Here is a 22,087-nt window from a genome sequence, read left to right as displayed (position 1 = left end):
AAGTACTCGGTTGGATTTAGTGTTCCCGTTCTGCAGGCAGAGCCACGGCAGGGCAGCTGAACAAAACTTTTCGTTTTGCTTCGTTATATTCTCGAGTGACGGCCCGCCGCGACGCTGGCAGATCCTCGGAACCATATATCCGTGATATCGGTTAGATAAGGTACAAAATAAAATAATGCGATACAGCGCCACAAGAAATATGAATGTCACCCGTTACCTCGTCTGGTTTTTCCCTCATTGTACAGCACTTTTCGCGCAAAATTGGCAACTGGAAACAAGAGTCGCAAGGAGTTGAGAAATTGAGTGATCTACTAAGGGAGAGAGCCGATCGAGTCAAAAGCGAAACAGGAAGGAGAAGCGGAAATTAGCAAATTTAGCCGTTGTTTGCGAAAATATTTCTGGAACAACATCTTTTCATTTAAAAAGGAAGCAGAGAAAACGCCACCGGAAGTGGAGAATGATTCCGTGTGTTCTGAATGACGCTTCTACAGTTATCAGTCGAGCCGCCTGGCATAAACAAATATCTGCTGTGCTTATGTGGGTGTTTTTCTAACCTTCCCCCGTGGGCATAGTAGGTCTAGAACCGCAGCGTCCTGCGCTCTACGCGGTTGTACGGGACTGGCGGCCACGCATCGTTACCCAACTTCCCAAATAACAATACGAGTCAGTTTTGGCACTTGGTAGAACAGTAAGCGATGTATCCAAAATAACTGTTATTGTTCAGCAAATATGTACTTCTCTACAATTCTTTCAGAGCTAATTCAGGAAAACGCAACTAGAAATCTTTATTTTACACTTTCGCTTGTTTACTTGTTCTTGGCATTGTTCTTCCTGAGCTCCTTTCCTGCGCGAATCTATTTGACGTGGTTCCTTGTTTGCCAAATAAAGGAGAGGTGTACCTCACAGGCGTACCTGTGAGATACACTTTATTTCATTTCTCTTTTGCAGGTTCACGCGTCTTTGTGGCGAACGGTGGCCATTATTCACATTTGTACTAGTACAGACACACCACCACCCCCTCATTTGCATAGAAAAGTTACGTTGGTTTGCCCCCTCCCCCCCCCCGGCCCCCTCCCCGAACAAAAATCCTGGGTACGTGCCTGACTGAAAACCGCGAGCTATCGAGGGCTCAGGTAATAGAAAGTCCGTCATATATATACTGAATACTTGTATTTCCATTGTCTTTATGCTCGCCAAAGTCAGCTTTCATGCACACGACCGTCGCCATGCACTGACCGTGCCGTCCACGTCATGAAACTCAATGAACTCACAAATGTGTAGTACAGTGGGGTTGTACGGGGATCCTTTGACCTACGTGCCCGAATCCTTAAATTGAGTCAAATGACGTTCTCTCTCTCTCCTCTTTTATCCGAGAAGTATTAGAATGAAGACACTACGCATGCACCTGACATCGGTGGCGTGGAATATAGTGAGAAGCCCAAACGCTCGAAGGTGAGCTGAACCGTGTCATTGACGGTACACAGTAAAACTGTTAATTGAAGCTTCGACTGTGGCGTGAGTTAATCATTTCAAAGTAAAGCCGTGGGATCGTTTGTGCCTCTCGAACACGTCGCGTGTTCGAGGTTTACGCCATTGCATCACCTGACGAAGTTGTGACGCCTTTACATATGTGGTATGCATTCACTGCAGCGTGGCGCACGTGCTCGCTGTGCACTCGTCCCCCGCCTCCCTGGTTTCGCACCTTTTCGTGCCCTCTCTTGACTGAGCTCGTTAATCCTCACTTTTCAACTCTCCTCCGGATTCACTTATTCAAACTGCCGTTCAACTCGTCTATTTCTTAACACCTGTTCGCAGTATACAGAGTTTTGTTTGTGACTGAAAAAAGTGAAGGTAGACATCGCCTGCTAAGGGCACGCACGTTCTTTCAAGGGCCTGCAGGGCTCGTTTCCACATGTGAGGTAAGCAAAAAAAAAAAAAAAAAAAAAAAAAGAAAGAAAGGAAGAAAGAAAGAAAGAAAAGGAAATAAAAAAAACGACACATGTAAACTCGACCACTGGATAGCGCGAACGGCGTGCGCCGAGATTGTATGCGAATTTTGTAAAATTTATGATTTAATTGCTGCCAAAACATTTGAAGGTCTCCGATCAAGCTAGCAAAACAAACAACGTTGCTAGGAAGATCGCTCGACTCTCTTGCTCTATTGATTTAAAGAGTCAAGAGGAAGATACAGCAGGTGGTGTTCCTTTCGGAGGGTTCAGGCCTGATCAATAAATGTGAGCATTACGAGGAAGGGTTAGGTGATAATGCTGCAAGTATCTGAAAGAGAGCTCATTTGGACAGTCTTGAGCGGTCAAACTAAGCTCAGTCAGATAGGTTCACTGCACGGCCTGGAAGCACGACTGTACCGAACGGCTGAGATGGATTGAGTTTTGAAGAAAAATAAAGAGAAGCTTTTTGGGCATCCGTTGTCCGCAGCAGCGAATTCATAAACGCGCGGGTAAGCGCACTAGTCAGTTTCGTTTTCGATGAGGGAGTCAATTTTCGTTACCATGCGGCACGAGTGCGCGGCGCGAGGGGGCGCTGCAGGCAGTTGTCATGGCGATCAGACGCGCTGACGATTGAATTAGATCTGCTTTGGCTTTCACCCTTTCTCTGAAACGAAAAATTTCCAACATGTTTTGCCTACAACTTCCAATGAGTTTTAGATAAAACGCATGTTGTTCTTAGGGTGCGGTGACAGCGCCACCACGTCGCAGCGTCCTAAAAGCAAGAAAAAAAATTGTGAGTCAGGCTCCCCACGTCCTTTTTTTCTTCCCTTTTTCTGCTGCGCTTTTCCTTTTTCTTTTCCTATGCGTCTCCCTTGAGCCGTTTTTTTTTTTTATTCGTTGCAGGAGCGGGGATCAGGCGTCTAGCGCGTCATTTCTTTCTCTGTGATATTGGCCCGTCGGCATGTTCTTTTCAACAGTGATTTGTCCCTGTTCTTATCTCTAAGTTTCGGAAGATAAGATAGAAATCGCGCAAAGGCAACGAAACTGTGCCGCTTTCGTGCCTCGAGAAATACTTGCTATTGGTGTCAGGCTGCGAGAAAAACGCGTCGAAAATTTGGGTTCGGATCCTCAACTCCGACCTTTCTTGTCCATTTCCAGTGTCGCATTGAAGCGAACGATAGGATGAAACTCCATTCCGACTCGAACTTGGCGGATTTTCTTCCAGTACATGTCAGGTAAGCGCAGCCGTCTTTGTGCTGATTTGTCCCTCTCGTCGCTGGCGTACATCGATTCGATGCGCGTTGGCTGCCGTGATTGGTTTAGTGATCGCCGGCGATCTTGCTGGCGCATGTGACCGATTCGTTTGTGTCAGCCGCTTGACGGGCCGCGCGGAGTTGGACTTTGATGAGTTGTTTTTAAAGCAAATACGTGGCGCGTTCTTGTGTTGCCTGGTGGTTATCTTGTGCGCGGTAACCATTTTGAATGGTTTGCCGTGATACCATGGGAAGTGCACTGTACCTCTTTAGCTGTGTAGCGTAAGCACCGGGAAAATGCCGCTTTATTAAATTTTTTTCGCTGCCTTCCACCGTTACCTCTCGAGTGTTGAGGCACGCATTGCAAATGTATATGCTTGAGCAGTTATGAGAAAATCTTTACAACAGTAGTAATTAAGTAATGCATACTAGATATGCGTACAGTAGCACATACTGCCTTTGCTGTTGTCTTTTTTCTTTCTTCTTTTTCTCATTAGAAAATCTAGAGTGCTCAAGTGGGCTTTACTACTGGCACTATGCAGATTAAATGGCAATCTACTTGAATTCAGCCAAATGCTTCTGCTGCACTTACATGAGAAAGCATAAACACCACTTACTCACTTTTCTTTTGCATTACGCCTTCTCTCCAGGAGAAAGCTGAGGCACTCCAGCCCACCTTAGCGTGCGATGGAAGACCTGAGCACCTCAATGCTCCCACCATCTCCAGTCGACGAGCTCAATGGCGACCAGGAAGAAAGTTACCTTTGTCCATTGTGCTTGTATTCCACCACAAGTGCAGCCATTCTTTTTCGGCACCTATTCATACACACTGGCATCAAGCCATATTGCTGCTTTGAGTGTGGAGAACGCTTTGCCATCCCCGAGACTCTCCGAAGTCACGTGACGGAGAAGCACACACGGAAGCTTCCACTTCACTGTGATCGATGCAAGAGTGACTTTCGCTTTCGCCTAGAGCTCTGCCAACACGAAGTTGTGACGTCTTTGGAGACCCTGCACTACTGCTACTACTGTGGAAAAGGTTTCCTCTCTGCATCAGATGTCCTCCAGCATGCACGGACATCTCACTTGCCTTCCAGGAAGCACGAGTGTGATGTCTGTGGCCGCTTCTTTCCAACTTTTGAGAGCATCAGCATTCACAGCGTCTTTCATTTGCGGCATGGTGGCCCTTATCGTCAAGCAGCTATTGGTGAGTGCTTTCAAACTTAAAAGAGGTACATGAGTTCATGCAAGTTTTTACGGAAATTTTATTTCTTTGTGCTCACAACACAGTCTTGTCGGTGGCTACAGAAGATCATCACACAGCCTTTATAGTTAGTTTACCCCAGAAAGGAAGTGTGAAATTTGCTTTGTGCACAATATCAGATGCATCCCATAGCAGTTGAGTTTTAACCCTGAGTGCATTGAATGTTGTTGCTACTAGCTCTGATTGTTCAAAGCTAGAACATTTTTCTGCAAAACCTTCAATCATGTACTAGGATGCTCCACAGCTTGTGCTGTACAGTTTCTCATGTTCACCATTTTCGTTGTCAATGCTGTCTCAATTTCAGGGTCGAGGAAGTACACAAAATTCCATCGGAAACGACGACCACACCGTTGCCTTTTCTGCCCAAGGCACTTCCTGTACTTGGAATCCCTGAAGAGGCACCAGCTCACACATAAGCTCGAAAACAGTTCCCTGTGTCGCATCTGTGACCGACCCTTCACACTTCCTTGCTCAGTACAGGGCCACCTCAAGGAGCACGAAGAGGAGCTCCGGCTGTATGCAGAAGAGTTGCCACATGGCATCAACCCCTCAGAGCCACCGCACGAGTGTGAGCTCTGTGGCAAGACCTATTCCACGAGCAACAGTTTGCGAGCCCACCGGAAGACGCACAGCTCTGATCGGCCACACAAGTGCGATGTTTGTCAGAAGCAGTTCCTGCGCTCTTATGACCTCAAGCGCCACCTACGAATCCACACAGGCGAGCGGCCCTTTGTCTGTGACGTCTGTGGCCAGGGCTTTTTCCAGTCATCAGCCATGCGTAATCACTTGCGCACCCATACAGGCGAGCGTCCCTTTTCCTGCGATGTCTGTGGCAAGGACTTTACTCTAGCATCCACATTGCGGGGCCACATGAAGATCCACACAGGCGAGCGGCCACACCGCTGTGCCCTGTGTGCCAAGTCCTTTTCGCGCCCCTACGAGCTCAAAACGCACATGCGCATCCACACAGGCGAACGTCCCTTCGCTTGCGGTGTGTGCGGCCTTGGCTTTGCCCAGGCCTCAACGCTGCGGACTCACGTCAAGATTCACGAGCAAGGGGGGGCGGCGTCCTTTGCCTGTCGTTTGTGCGGTGAGGCCTTTGCGCAGGCGGCGGATCTCGAGGCGCACTCCAAGATCCACCTCGGTGAGCTGTCCCCACAGCCGCCAGAGCCTGCGCTGCCATTCCGCTGCAGCATCTGCTCAAAGACCTTCACGCGACAGACGCATCTGCGCAACCACATGAAGCTGCACCTGGGTCCCGAACCCTTCAAATGTGAGGTGTGTGGCCAGGCATTTTCGCAGTTTTCTACCCTAAAGAGCCACCTCAAGGCACACATGGGTGAGCCATCATACTCGTGCTCGGCATGTGGCCAGCACTTCCTGCAGTTTGCAGCGCTCAAGGCACACATGGCACTGCACAGCAACGAGAAGGCACTCGTTGACTAGGCACCATTCCCACTGATGCTTGCTGCGTGACTGTGGCACATTTGAGCTCTTATTCTTTTTGAAGATAGCTCACCAATTAGTCAAAGTAGGAATGTACTGTATTTACCCAGGTGTAATTCAACTCAAAGTGAAATAGTCCTGCTCGCTCCTTCATAATGCTGTAAAAGGGAATATGTTAACAAATGTGTAAATGAACTCTAGAAAAATTCTACTCTGGATCTTCTTAATAAATTGGCCATAAGTTCTTGGAGTTATGCTGGTGCAACTTTTATCATTGAGCTTATTCATTAGCCAATTAACCAAAGTAAAGAAATACTTTAAACGTCAACTGAAAGGCAAGTTTTCTTGCTTGTGACACTGGTGAGAGACAAAATGTTAGCAGAACTGAAGCCAATTTGTAAAATAATTATGCTGCTTGTAGAAACTCTATTTGGCTGATTCAAGGCTGGTGATGGAAGGCCTCCATAATGCCTATTAACTTTACTCTTAGAAATTGAGGCATTACTCGCTCTATGTAGAAAGGTGACTGCCACTCTTTTGGCATCATGTTGAATAAGTCTATAGATAACTGCAGTGGAATAGAACATTAAGACAAACCAGTATTTTATTTATTTTGTAATCATAGGCTATCAGTAACACAGAACAATTGACTACTTTGCTTTGGCTGGTTGCTGAAACTCAAGGCAAATTACATGTAAATATAATGATGTAGTTGAGTTGGTTGTTTCTGTGCAGGTTGTGCGTGTCGCTGCTGTACTGTAGTGGACATTTGAATTTAGTTACATTTTCTCAAGGTCTTGGCAAACAATGTGGAAAGGCTTACTTGTAGCTTACTTGTGGGTCGTTGGTTGCATCAGCATTCTTAACTTACTCAGGCTCTATGTGTTTGCAATTACTTCTATGTGCACTATGCGGACTCAGTTTGATTTTGCTATAAGGTCTTTCTTTTGTTTTGGAACTATATGTACTTTCCTTTTGGCTGGCAGTCACACTCAGTTATTGACAAAATTGCATCATAGAGCGGAACTCATGAAAGTTATGAATGTTTACTCATTCACAACCATTTTGCTACTTGCACAAATAAGGCTAGCTCATGTAAGTTAAAATTCCCTTGTTGGAAGCTATGCAACAAATGAACCAAAAATGCTTATAGGTTTACTTTCTGTAAATGCTTTGCAAAACATAAAAGTCTCAAATTTTGTTTGTGATAATATTTCATGAACATTACAAACAACCCGTCATAAGTTTCAAACAGTAGGGAACGCAGGCTCACCTGGACCCAGAATCCCCATGTTGACCCCCACCTCCCCAAGCCCTCGGAGATAAAAAAATTTGTCATTTGTGGGTTGATTTATATTTGGGTAAATGCAGTACATCATACTTTCTTTTCTTTCTGTAGCATAGGAGGTATGCACTGACATCACCAAGGCTGCCATATTGTTGTACAGCCAGCACGGCGAAAAGCTGCACTTCATGTCGATCCACTTAACTGTACAGTGAAAACTATGAACGGACAACAAAATGGCGCATGTGATGTCATGTGAGTACTCCCTATAGAAATGCAGTGGCAACACATAAGAAAAAATAAGAAATTAGCAACGTGTTGACACGAAGTCATCAAAAGCACTTACCTAGTCTGCTAGAGTATTTGTATTTGGCCCCCATGAATGGACTGGTGTAACTTATGAGCATGAGATGCTCCCCAGTTATGTGTCACATGTTTATGGTATTTGAACCTGTGCATCAAACATTAATGCTGTGTTATAGTATAAATGCATTCAAATCTAATATAATTTTACTTGTTTGAGAGTGTAATTGCCAAAATGTTTATGTTGTGTCAGTTAAATTACCGTTCTGTAAGCACAGATGCACTTTATAGAGGTAGTGCGCTGACAACTTCACTTTTTTCTTGTACTACCATTGATTCATTTACTGTTTAATCTTGTTTGTCGCTTCAATCTGGTCACCTAAACATGTGTGTGAATATTAACAATTAAACCTGGAATTTATTGAGCTGTGTTAAACCAAATCCTGAAGTAATGACATGAAAGTCAAGTGACTGCCTGCTGCAAATAGTGCACAGTTAGTAAACCAAAAAAATGAAATTGTGCATTCCTGAATGTGGCTTTCCTCTTAATGTGTAGATGCTTCTGGTTCAATCCAGCATTTTCACTGAGACTGCTTTTGTTACTGCTTTTGTTGAAACATCTGGAGAAAAAAAATTATGCATTGTTCCTGTTTCCACACTTTGTTAGTACAAGTGTGCTAAAAGTTTCCACACACTGCTAATACAGTCAAACCCTTGTTATGATGAAGTTTAATCTGACTTGAAAATGTATTTGCCACATCCAATATTCATTGTAAGCATATAATAATTACGCATCGATACCGGCACAAAACATTTTAGATTTACCTTGTTATCAGATAATTCATTATATCCATGTTCATGATATTGAGTTTTTGTCTGTACAAATGGCTAGCAAGAACATCTCTTCACGCAACAAAGCTTCTTTGTTGATAGAGCTCCACTGCCAGATAAAAGCAGCAGTGGCTTAAAAGAAATTAAATTACCCAAGGATTTAATCTTGTGCTCACTGCAAAGAGCACCGACTTTATTTTGCAACATAATGAAATGACCGTTGACACTGGTCCTATTAGGGAGCCAGTCAGTGCAGAAGTTATGCCACGTTACAGAAATGTGAGAGACCGTTGCGCTTGCACATTACTCAGGGTACTTTGTGTGGAAACCAGTGTTTGTTTGTCACTCTTGTTTGTCGTCGTCCTTGTGGGTGTGAATTATCCTCTCATTGAGCTGTGGAAGGCACATTAGACTGCAGTGTTGCATATTGTAAGGAACCAGGCTAAATCATACAAACTATGGAAGTAAGACAGGACATTGCACCCACTTTTGTCTGGCTTGGCACTGTGGCACCTACTGTCTGTCATCACCAGTTAGAAGCTAGTCTGCAATGTTCTTCAGCTGTTTCAGGCTGCTTTGCACAGAAGATTGACTGCAGTGTGTCAGAGAGAGAGAGAAAAAAAAAAGCAGTTTTAAAGAGAAGAACTCAGATTGCAAGTGCTAATTTTGAACTTGCAAGAAGGAAAATAGGGATTTCACATCTTTGAGTTCCTTATCTTTCGTGACTAACAATAAATGTGGCTGCTAGAGTGAGGGAAGTGGCCTTTCACAGCTCATGATTCAACATTGGATGTGATGCTTCCAAGAAGTTACGGAGGTTTTGACAAGTTTCGATGCCTGCAGCTCTGAGATTGTCTGTGCTTTCAAACGTGTCCAGAACAGTACCATCACGACAATGCCAAAACTGAGCATGACGATTGTCATAGCATGGTAGACATTGTTCTACGTCCATAGTGGGACAACTATGGGCATTGTAAGAGTGACTAAAGGGAGAGAATGGCTGTAGAGGTGTGACAAGGCTGGCGTTTGATTGCCAATGATTTTGCGTGTAAAAGTTGCATTCAATAACTTTTTGTTAAGAGAGATTGCTACACCTTTAGTGAAAAACAATGTAGGCCAGTCATAAGGGTAGCAGATCTATGTAACGAGGGCAGAGGGTAGCTTTGCTGTTCTCCATAGGATATCATGAGTCAGTCATGTAGCTTTGTCACCTTGTCTCACTGTGGACATGTAGCATAATCGCTTTACTGTGCTGCTTTCTGCTGCACTGCATGTTGGAACACGATCACAAGAGTGTAACCAGAAAGCACTTTTATCCAGCAAGGACAGCACAATGTATTTCGCTGTGACAACAGAGCAACTGTGGCTGTGTAGCTGCTTTAGTCGAGGAACTTTAACAGGTGAAGCGTAGCATACAGATTTTTGCAAAGAATAATGTTTTCATTCTGAGCCCTGGAGTACCAAATCTGGCATGATACTTGTCACATCTACTGTAACATTCTTGGGTGCTTCGCAGACACTGGAATGCCTGAATGCTCGCGAGCGTTCCAAGGAAGTGGTGTTTACATTCCACTAGCTGTACGGGTGTCCGCATTTGTGTGAACGTTCCTCTTACATAGAAGAGAAATGTGCATCCTATCCTGCCACTTGTTTTAGTGTCTTGTCTTTGTTTAATAGTAATGTGACTTGTGTCCATGTGTGTGCTAACTGTGCTGTCATATGTGTCTGTATATGTGCCAAATTTATGGCAACAAGGTTAAGGATACTGACCAAAGATACAGCTCTACCTCATGAAAGTTCCGATAAACGTGTCCCTTTTGATGCTCTAGGGATATAGTTTGCAGTGCCAAACTTATTTGCCATTTGATAGATTGTCTGTTTGCTTTCTCTGCATGACTGTTTTCTGTGAAGTGTTCTTTATTTTTCTCCGTCATATGTAGTAGTGAAGACGCTTTGTGTCACGTTTTGCATATTTACCCTGTTCACTTCTCATTTGCTAGAGAATCATTGCAAGCAGGTGGAAAATGTGATTGCTGAAGCTGCTGGAGTCATTTGCACTTTCTGAATGTCTCAGTGTTGCTAACGTCCAAAATCTCTTTACAAAAAGTTGGCAGGCACCGTGCAGTGTCGAGAAACAAATAATTATCTGCATGTGGTTAAAGATTATTTAGAGCACCAGAAATTATTTTTCAGAGAGGTGTTTCATGTTATTCTGACGGCAGTTCCAAATAGAAGGCTGTATGCAGCTGATGTACGGCCTTGTCATAATACTTCATCTGCAATATTCTAAAGATTTGATATCTAACTATACATTCGCAGGAAATAGTCACATGCTCACAAAAATTTCATTATAAAATGTAATAACCTAACATTCCCATGTTGTCGTGACCTCTCCAGATGCATGTAAGGTGTCTAAAAGTGTGTGCAAAAAAGTAAGAAGAAAGCTGAAGCCAAATCCTCCAGCAGTGTTTACACTCATTGCGACAACTATATAAAAATGTGCCTATTGTTTTGTGCGTGCACTGCACTTGTACACCATTGCAGCAGCGGCTGTGTGTTTCTGGTGGCACATAGCTGCAAAAAAAGAAAAACAAAACAAACAGAAACACTGAAATGTTCATTGCTTGCACAGATTCCACAGCTGTGGCATTCGTGGATGGCAGGCTTTTGTGTAGCCACACCTGCCCCCTCAGGGAAGTCGTGCTTTAGAGTGAAGAGGGAGAACAGTCCAGCAAGTGGACGGTTGGGTACCTATCGGATATAAAAAAAGTTCCTATGAAGTATGGTGTGCTTTTCATGCCTACTCAAACTGTAGTAGCCCTCGTGTGTGTTTAAAGATGAGTGTTTCTCTCTCTCTCTTTTCTTTTCTTGTCACCAGTGTTGGTGCAACCATGCGAGTTGGTTAAGTGCATGCTGTAGTCATGGCTCTTATATGTATTGCTACTGTAGCCTGTAATGACACCTTAGAACCCTGTCCAGTACTCTGCCTTAGCATGGTGAGAACAGTATTTGTGGATTATACCGGTTACATTAAAAAGTAGGCAGCTTCAAGCGTAACTTTTGAAAGACCAAAACGATTGGCCAGGCCGCAGGATGTCTGCTCGCTGTTAGTTCTTGCCCGTGTGTGCATTGTGGATCGATCACCTTCTTCAATGCTTTCACTTTTTCATGCGATAACATGCAATGCAATGTCTCAGTGTAGCAGGTGGCACTCATTGATGGCGTGGCGTTTGAGTTGCCCACTGCATCAGTACGCTCCATAAAATTTGCAGATTGAAAGTAAGGTTAACTTGCAAGATTGCCTGTATTCAAATTTCTCTCACACGTTTGATTAGACTACAGCATTCTATCTGCACTCTCGAAAAACATTTGGCAATTATGACCCGTATCTTCCTTTCTATTGTGCCTCCCTGCATGTGCGCTTTCCTGCAGAGGTTGTGTGGTCTTGGGTGCATGCATTGTTTACAGCCTGTCTGCAGTACACCAGACAACAGTTCAATCAGAAAATGGTTTCAGAAGATAATCCCTTTCTCAGTTAGCATCCTTGAACTCTGCAGAAGACCACAAACACTGGAAGGGGTTTATTCCTCGTAGCGTTCGCCAACATTTTCCAATGCCATTTGGTACGTGTCTTGAGTGGTCTTAAACATCATCTCAACATACTTTGAATATAGACTCTGGACTGAAGAAGAATACAGCAAAATGTTCACGGTCTACTCAGATAGTCTGATGGTGCAAAGTACATGCTTTGCATGGAGAGCGCCTAGTTTGACCCAGTGACAATTCAAGGGCAAACTGTGTACTGGCATCTACAGAAGCCGCAGGCAAGCAGCGGCCACAACATTCCATGCTTTCCATAAATTCACCCACTGAATTTGGTTGGACACGATGCTCCTTCCTACAGGTGCGGGTACTGGAATTGCTTAAATGTCCACACTGTGTAAAAGCTGTGTCCTACAATTCCGATCATTAATAGGTAACTGAGAAATAACAAAATTGGTGCATCATCTGTATCATGTGTATAGTTTGTGCATGCAAAAGTAGGCTCATCAGAATGTGTACCTTGATCAATAAACCAATAAAAAGATCGCCCTGCGTCATGTCTAACACCAAATTTTTTTTGGTACAGTTCCATGCCTGTTGCCATGTGACACTCTTCATTCCCCTACCTGGTTTGTAAACAACTGCTTCCTGTACAGTGTGATCCACTGTTAAAGGGAACACGAGCATAGGGCACGTGTAAATTTTTCCTTCTGGCAAGTATATACGGTTGCTAACTTTTTCAGCAGATTACTTATAGTTGGTGGTGCAGTCCTTTCTACATACTGGCGCAGTCTGTTGATACGGCATCAGCTGGCACTTGCAGTTAGAGTGCCAGAAAAGTGAGAGCCATGCATTGCATAGACGGCACAAGAAGTCAATTGAGCATTGTGCTTCAAACCGAAGTGCATTCATGTGTGACCCAGCATAATCCAGAAGGAATTCACAAAACCACAAGAGAGCTACAGCTTTGAGTGGGCAGGCCACACCTCTCAAACTAGGTTGTGTGCAAATGCTCTTAGACCTGTACTCTGTATTTACTTCGCCACCTGTAGTGGCTTAAGGTGCAATATTCTTTGCTCTTTGATGCATAGGTTGCAGCTTTTTGATGCTACTGTTTGTTTGCTTCATCAAGACGTTCTGAGAACAAATGGGCATGCACACCATCTTACATTAAAGACAAAGCTAGCAACAGCCAGCTGATCTTTATACTGCATTGTGATGGGGTGAATGTACTGCCGCACTCAATACGAGCTGCAACACGTGAGCCATGGCTGCAGCAACAGTCTCGAGAAAAAAGTGGAGAGGGTGTTGCCGTTTGAGCAATGCACAAACCCCCTGCTTTCCGTCTTCTGCTTTCTTTGTGGAGCAATAATACACTGGCCCACTGAGCAGCTGTCGCTTCATCACAGATAAAAAAAGGAAGAAACAATAATAATAAAAAAACAAGAATAGCTATGAAGCTAGGGCAGCATGCGCCATGATGAGGCATGCTGCGCAAAGGGCTAAGGACTTACGGGCTGCTCTGCAGGCCACTGTACTATCGCTATGTGAAAAATGCAGGCAGCGTAAAGTGGGGGTATGTGCATTTGTGGAATGGCGAAACCCTCTCCATTTTTTTTTCTCCAGAGTGTAGCTGTGGACATGGCTCGCGTGTTTGAGCTCATATTGAGTACTGCAGTACATTTGGAGTGAACATTCGTGGCACTTTGTGAATATGCTCCAAAATCTGCTGCCTTGCAGAAAAATTCAAGGCTTGCATGCATAGGTACACACGTGGGTAGAGCTATCTAAGTATAAATTTGACCCATGTTAGGGTGAGGAGTAAGAAGAGTCGCACAGATTAGTGTTGCTGGCACATATGACCATGTAAACATAGTCAACTCGTGGTAGTTCGAATGCAGGTAATTAAGAAAAATGAAAATGTGATTTCTCAACGAGTAGCTGAATAACACGATTTAACAATGCAAAGCAACACTGTGGCTATAAGAGATGCCACAGCAGTGTGTTCCGGGCTGACTTCGACCACCTGGGTTACATTAACCCTTTCCTTGCCAAGCAATATAAAATCAATCAATTTGACTTACAGGTTTTAAACCCATGGCTAAATGTTGCCTTTGAAACACTTCTACAAGCAATTCCATGCATTGTATGTATTGAAAACTGCACGTTTATTTTCAATTAGCTTTGTCACTTTGTGGCACCGGAGAAATACTGACAGGAGGTATTGTCAAAATTGGCCTCTAATGCTTTTCCAAATTTGGTTAATACAAAACATGCACTCCAGCTGGCTCAGGTTTACAATACTGAAATGGCAACAGTGGTGAAGACTCTGCATATCCTGTCAGATTTGCCAAGTTTTCACTCAACTGCTATGCTGCTTTAACAATGTCTTAAGCTATGGCCCATGCTCTGGAGTTCGCATTGTTTTTATCCTTACATTCCAGTAATATTGCATGCAATCTTATTTTCCCTCTCATTGGGTCACTCTTATTAATTAATGTTTCAACAGCGCATGTAAAACACATAATAGATGCTTCCTGTCACATGGTGTCCTTTAAAAAAAAACTGACAAGAGTAAGCGAGAAGAAAGGGGTTAACCAACGGGCCCAGTTTTTATTAGTCATATCATGAGAAGCCAACAAACACTGACACCAAGGACAACATAGGGGAAATTACTTGTGCTTAATAAACAAATTAAACGATAAATTAACGTAAATGAAAGTGGATGAAAAAACTTTCTGCAGGTGGGGAACGATCCCAAAACCTTCGCATGGGTAGGTACTTTTCCGAGTCACCTTCCACAGCAGCTCGGCTAGGGGTTTAGTCTGTTACTGCATTAACACGGCTCATGAGAATGGACTTGTATTTAACCAGGAATACCAAACACGGCACATGAACTCTCCGATGCTAGTTCAAGGAGCATGGACAGGCGAGATTGCTTTCAGAGAGGCTCTGACCAAGTATGTTCATTTGAGTACAAGGGAAGCAGCAGATATTCTTCGCACGGATAATCATTACTGTAAAAGCGTTACAGAAAGCAGGAAAAAAGGAGCCACGAGCCTGCTACTACAAGTCCAATCGTGCAACTTCTGCACAATTTGTGGCGTGTTCCTGTCCACATTTACAGAGAGACACCTTTCCTGCGTAGCATGGGCATCACTTCCGCTAACGTCGGTCATAAATGTTTTTCTTGTGGTATAGTTTGGATGAGTTGGTAAACCATAGGCAAGGCAACTATTTTATGTCTTATTTTATTCTCAGTACTTTTAGGTAAAATTACAAAATTATTCTTGTTCACACTTTTTGGAAGCTACAAGATTGTCACAGGAATTCCGATTTAAAAAAAAAAAATGTGCAATCAAATTTGTTTTGCTTCCATCAATATTGCAATGAATAAGCTAAAGTTTGATATACAATAGTATGTCTTGTGAGTAGTATTTATTGAAATAAAAGGAAATACCAAAGCACTGAAAATGGCCCCATTTCCAGCAACGAGAGAAGGTATAAGTCTAGAGCATTAAGGTATTTTTCCTTGTGTTTCCATCACAAGAATCTAAAAAAATTTTTGCTCGCCTTCCATGTTTATTGTTAATGCATTCTGAAGCAATGAATTGTGGGTATCATTTGGTTAATAGTACAAACATTTCAGCTTCTCAGTGCACAGCACCACAGCCAAAAAATGGTTTAGAGGGACACTGAAGAGAAACAATAGGTTCAGGCCTATTCAGTTTTCTATCAAAACTTTATTTTCTTTAATATGAAAACTAAATTTCTACTTTTGTAATTTTGCTCTGAAACCCCCTGTGCCAGTATGTCAGCGCGACTTCACATTTAGAAGATAGTGATATCATCGGCATATATTGCATGCCTGATTTTTGGTATTGCGTTGAGCTTGTTAGGTAATTTCACCCTAGCAATGTTGAAAAGGGTGGGTGATAGAGCACCAGCACCTTGTGGGGTTCCTTTGTTGCGGGTAGGTAACGTCGGGGTTCTGAGTGAGCCAATGCCTATTGTGGCCGTGTGGTTGCTTAGAAAGGTGCATATGTAATTGTAAGTATTACAACCACAGTTCGTAAGACTTGGGTTTGTAAGGATGGTATGGTGAGCCACCACTGGTTCTGAAGGGGAGAAACAAGACGCCCTCCAACAAGCGACCAATGTCGTTCAGCAATATGCGAAAACATGTGGTCTCCGATGCTCCCCTGAGAAGTCGGAACTATTAGTTGTTCGGCAGAAATCATGAAGAAAACTCAATGAAAAGCCCCACATCACACTCGCCCTCAACAGCAAAGAAATACCTGTAGTATACCACGTCCGCATCCTCGGCCACCACATGCAACAAGATGGCAGAGGCGAATACGCCATCCAATGTCTCAAGCAGACCACCTTCCAAATCATGTGAATGGTCAGCCACTTCACCACCAACCAATACGGACTGAAAGAAGACGACATAACACAGCTCGTCCAGGCTCTGATGATCAGCCGCATTGCCTACGCTGACCCGTACTTGCCCCTCATTCCCAAGGAGAAAGATCAATTAGACGTACTTCTGCAGAAAGCATACAAGCAAGCACTCGGCCTATCATCCGGAGCAGCCACACTCAAACTCGAAGCCCTAGGAGTCCATAACACAATAAGAGAAATCATAGACACCCACCTCACAAGCCAACAAGAATGCCTAGCCTTCACACCAACAGATAGAACAGTCCTAGAGTGCCTAGGCTACCCCACACATGGCAAAGGCAGCAAAGAAGCAATATATCTGGCCCCCAACATCTGGGAGAACATTAAGGTAGCCCCCTATCCCCAGAAGCATGCACCCGGAACGTCATGCCGGTCGTCGCCAAGCTCGCACAAAGACTCTACAGACAAAATATGGCAGTCTCCCCACCACACTATATAGACAGATATACACAGATGCCGTGCAGTACCCCCAAAAAGCAGCCATGATGGCCAGCATTGTCGACCATAACCTTCAAGAGGTGGTCTCGATGACGGTCTGCACTGCCAGCGCCCTCGTAACGGAGGAGACAGCCATCGCCTTGGCCATCGCCTCTAGTCTAACCAACGAGCATGTCACAATTATCGCTGACTCGCTGGCAGGTTGCCATAGCTATGCGAGAGGCAGAATATCTTCCATTACCCACTGACTCCTCAAACAAGCCTCCCAATTCCTGGACGTTAAAATAGTATGGATTCCAGGACATGAGTCCCTCCGTGGAAATCAGCGTGCGCACGGTGTAGACTGAGCTCATGCCTCCCGGGCGCCACAAGAGAGAAATATGGCCGCATCTATGAAGCCCATACCTTTATAATACAATGCCATACTACAACACCAGAGATTGAACAGACGACAATACCCACCTCCACTCAAGACCCTCTCACACGAAGACGCCGTAGCATGGTGACAATTACAAACCAACACATACCCCCATTTAGGCAGACTACACGCAATACACCCTACACTCTAAGGTGGCTTTGCTACTCGGTTTTCCTTTTATTTGCATCTTTTCTGGCTCATCAAGCCTCCTCTCACGGCAAGAGTAGCTTTCTTGGCTTTGTAGAATAGTAATTGCTTGTATACAGCCCAACTTAATTTTATCTTTAGGGTACCATCAAAAAGGGGAAAGTTATAAGTATGGAGGAGTTGTACTGCTGTGTATGTTCAGACATCTCCAAGAGGGAGCGCCAAGAGCAGTTTCATTAGTGTCCCTGTATACCACTTCTCTTATGGTTACAGGTGGGCAAATGCCCTATTTTTTTGTTCTCCTCCCTTCATACCAAACTCTAGTCCCTCACCTTGAAAAATTTACCTGCCTTCACATGCCCTCACCCTTACTACACTTTTCTCCCACCCACAACCCAACTAGCAAGAATTTCACCCCTTGCCCTTAATTTTCTGCATTTGAATAAACAGTTTACTGTTTAGCAAATGAAAAACTGCAGTTGTGCTCAACTCAAATACAGATAAGGTAGGGCGAAGTAGAATGCATTCTTTAATTTCGGCGTTCAGCAATTCGTGTAATGCCGGCATGAATTCGACTTGGGCACTTAGTGCGAGGCCTACACCATTTTTGGTGATTGGATAAATAGTGGTGCAAGATCATGCTCTTGGGTTATTACTTGCAAAAGATCTTGTACTTAGTCACTTCTTGTTTGCATTTCATTTGTCCATGACTGTACATGCACCTTGACATTGGTAAATTGGCATAAATGAGAAAATCTCTGGGTATGGGTTAGGGGTATGCGAATAGCGATTTCTGGGACCGAATTGAATATGAATAGAATCGTGCCAGAAGCAAATCGAATTGAATGCTTTTTGAATAATGAACAGCCGATAAGATGTTCACATCCCAGCACTCTTAAGGTTAGCAAGTTTCTGTCATTACATAGTATGTTATGAAGCATTGTAAAAGCACAAATGAATCATTAGGAGAAAAGTTTTTTCGCATGCAAAGGTCTCTTCAGAGAGTGCCTATGATAGCATGATAATGGCTACCTAATGGCTACTAATGATAAGTATGGCTACCTAAGTGACATAGCCAGCTCCATAGCGCAAGTTCTCATGTTTTGTCTGTACTATGCCCACGGGGGGTGAAAATTTACCAAACTTTTGCTCCAATTTTATGTTTATTTGGGCACAGTTCACATTCCGAAATATTAGAAAAGTATTAGAAAAAATATTCACGTTTACTAATAGTGACTATTCAATTTGAAGACCGAATCAGATAAGACTCTATTCGATTCCCTATTCGAAAGTTTTGAATATTTGTATGCCCTCAGTGTGGGTAAGTGTAGAGTTATGAACTAAGGGGCGGTTATGATGCCCTAACGATTTTCTTCGTGCTAGTCAACTTCAGGTAACTCCCAACTCCCAATATTAAAAAAAAAAAGAATTATATAGCTCCTACACACATGGACAACTTTTAGAGACTTGTGTGTTTTTGAGATGCCTAGTGGATACATTATAAGCTCATATCTTATGTTGTGATTTATGATTTACTCAAAACAAAGGTGCCCTTACTGGCATTGCATTGCTTATCAAAATTCTGCAATGAAGGAAAACCTACGGAGGCAAAGTGAGCAAGTGAGAGCGCTTCTATATATACAGGGTGTCACAGCGAACACTTTCAAAAATTTTATTTAGCTTGCCTGTGGCAAGCAGCACAATTATAGTCCATGAACTAGTCTACTTGAAGAAAATTGAAATGCATAATTGACTAATTAACAAGAATTCACTAATTCAGTTCTTAACTAATTACCTTATGGCACACACTCCAATTTACCAATTCTAGCAGGTCAGACTAAGGCATATCTGCTTGAAATGAATTGTGTGGATGACATCATTTATGAGATATGCACCGTCAAACTTGCGATAAAAATGCACTGTTGTTGCACTTACTTAAAGGGACCCTGAAACGATTTTGTACAAACGTACTGAGTTGTTAGAGTAGGTCCTTCTGATCATTAATTGACACATCTAAGTGGTCAATGTAAAGCGTGTAATATATTGCAAGGTTTTAAAAATTTACATCGCTGCTGATTGCAGCACACTTATCGGCGGAATTTTCAGCCGCCCCTAGCCACATGACGTAAATCATCCAATTGACGTCAGTAGGGCGAGCTATCCGATTGGCTGCCCAGGACGCGTCATCGTTAATTTTTCCACCTTTACGGTGAACGAATGATGTTTGTAATAGTTGGAATGTTAGTTAATTTGTTTCTATAAAAATAAAGTAACAGAAAGAGAATGCACAAGAACAATTTCTCACTGAAGCACTTCTGGCACACAGCAAGTGTCATCTGCTTGTGTTATAACATGCTTCATTTTGATGAGAGCTCTGCAGTCAGAGTCGGTCTCAGTCTTTTCGCGAGCACTATGATTCGACGTTGCGTTGTGGACTGCAAATGTAGCGACTGGCAGTATGTCAAACTGCGACATCGTGTCCCTCTGCAAGGCAGAAGACGAGGTGACTGGCTGCAGCGCATCATACTGCCGCTTTCCGATCAGTGCCAAGATTTGTGTGTTTGCGGCCGTCACTTTACAGTGGAACATTACATATGCAATAGCGTTTTGCGAGTCTGGTATTAGGGTAAACGCAAGCGCAAGGGGACAGGGCCTAGCTGCTTGACCGTACCGTTTCACAGGACGAGCATAACCGCAAATGTGAATGGTTTGCATGGTGCAGCCACCAGGTGGCACAGAGCTCAACCACACAAAGTTGCAATAATGAAATGTATTCTTCTTTGCTGCTGGTGTAAATTTTTCGCAGGAGCGTGATCATTAACACATTGTTTTTGAAATGTTTAAGATGTTTTACACTTGGTTAGAGCAATGTAGCTCTTTGTTTGGCTGGTTAAGCTCTGCACCAACGGGTGGCTGGACCGTGTAGACCTATCGGGCAGCTCACGTACGTCTACGCTAAAGTTCCTTCATCAGCTTGAGTTTATGCCTCTACCATTCCGTCAAAACGCCCACATCAGATCTCCTGAAGTTACCAGAATACCAGACAAGTTCAGCGCTGCAACAGAATGCTCGCAACGCACACTGCTTCGATAGCTCTCGCTTGAGGTCGACTGCCAAGCAGCTGGCGGAGAGTTCGGAGAGGCTTCATGCGCTCGCTCCTAGAGAACCGGAAGTCAACGACATGACGTGCCATCATGACGCAGAGCCAGTGAAGGCAGAGCTTAGCCCCGATTACTCTGCGAACGTGTTGAGGGGAAAATGCGACTATGGAGTAGGGTAACTTGTAATCGTCCGTAGCTCTCTTAATATGAGGCGTTTCACTCAAATTGTGATGTGAATTATTAACTTTAGCTGTACCCCATGCATCTACCAAACTTGTCCGAACCGTTTCAGGGGCCCTTTAAGAGAACATAGTTTTATGCGTTGAAGCACAAAAACTAACTGCAACACCACAGCATTTCTTTGCCGACTTCTGGAATTAATATCTCGAAACGTGCCATTCTGAGAATTCATTTCAAGTGGATCCACCTTGCGAATTTCCCAGCTAGAATTTGTAAATTGCAACATGTGCCATAAGGTAATTAGTTAAAAACTGCCTTAGTGATTTTTTGTTAATAAATCAATTATGCATTTTCAATTCTTTGTGCAAGTGATGTTCACCTCTTCAAGTAGGCCAGCTCATGGACTCGAATTGTGCTATATGCCACAGGATTTTTATTTAAATGTTGAAAGTGTTTGCTGCAAAACTTGGTGTGTGCGTGCGATATATGTATATATATATATATATATATATATATATATATATATATATATATATATATATATATATATATATATATATATATATATATCCACTCGAAAGGTCCCACATTTTTATATATATGCATTAGTTCAAGGAAGGGAAATGAAAACACATCTTATTTACAACAGAAAAATAAGACAAAACACACAACTGAGCGCTAAATTTCACTTATATTGCTACTTTTCTCGTCAGCATCTGGGCAAACGTGAAACAGTCGCATGTGTAAGCTACCCTGACTCGGTACCTGCTACAAAGAACCCAAAGTTTTGTCAAACGCTGCCATGCTATCTGGCACAGTAACACATGCGCACAAGCTTCACCCCCCTAGCTTTCCTTTCATTGCCACAGAACAGTGTCTGTGAGTATAGACCTTTTCATCGGCCGAGGAGGAAAAGGGCGTGCGGAGAGCCTTTCCTCCTCTCTGGCTTGTGCGATCCAGAATGGCGCTGCTTGAAAGTATTGCTGTCGCGTGCTGCAGAACGATTTCAAGACGTTTTAGATCGTACTTTGTGAAATTTACACAATGTACATTCATATAAGGCCGTCAGTGAAGCCTCTCGGTGCATCGGTAACTACAGCATGCGGAAATATTGCTCGGGTGGGCACAAACACGTGATGCGCATGATCAGCCGCGGTTTTAATTCAATGAAGAGAACCGGTGTCTCTGTGTTACCAGCATGACAGGGTAAATCTGCTTACTATCTGATCACTTGGTGTAGGGACTAAAACATAAGAGATACGAGCGCATGCTCGTGTATGGCCAACCTAAGGCAACCACGAAACATCTAAGTGGCAGGCGCTATCAAATATTTGTGACACACCGGAGTTGTTCTCGCGCATTTCAAGTCTAGTAAACTTGAAATCACTATATGTCTACGCTAGCTTTCCTGTGTGAGGCCGATGGCGCTGATCAACACAGCGATCACTGCGGCTGGTGAACCAGC

At 43.5% G+C, this 22,087-nt stretch overlaps 1 protein-coding gene across 1 annotated transcript; it reads left to right on the top strand.

The window, feature by feature from the left end:
• The first annotated feature begins 2,555 nt into the window (after nucleotides 1–2,555).
• LOC142582773 (uncharacterized) lies at nucleotides 2,556–12,419 on the top strand. Its single transcript, XM_075692800.1, has 4 exons — nucleotides 2,556–2,742; nucleotides 3,108–3,184; nucleotides 3,853–4,409; nucleotides 4,771–12,419. The coding sequence occupies exons 3-4, from the start codon at nucleotides 3,890–3,892 to the stop codon at nucleotides 5,910–5,912; spliced, it is 1,662 nt and encodes a 553-aa protein (XP_075548915.1). The 5' UTR covers nucleotides 2,556–2,742; nucleotides 3,108–3,184; nucleotides 3,853–3,889; the 3' UTR covers nucleotides 5,913–12,419.
• The last annotated feature ends 9,668 nt before the right edge of the window (nucleotides 12,420–22,087 follow it).

Source organism: Dermacentor variabilis, chromosome 5 (genome assembly GCF_050947875.1).
Source record: "Dermacentor variabilis isolate Ectoservices chromosome 5, ASM5094787v1, whole genome shotgun sequence".
NCBI classification, from domain to species: domain Eukaryota; kingdom Metazoa; phylum Arthropoda; class Arachnida; order Ixodida; family Ixodidae; genus Dermacentor; species Dermacentor variabilis.
Note: the sequence above shows the minus strand (reverse complement) of the source record. Positions and strands in the feature narration are given on the sequence as shown.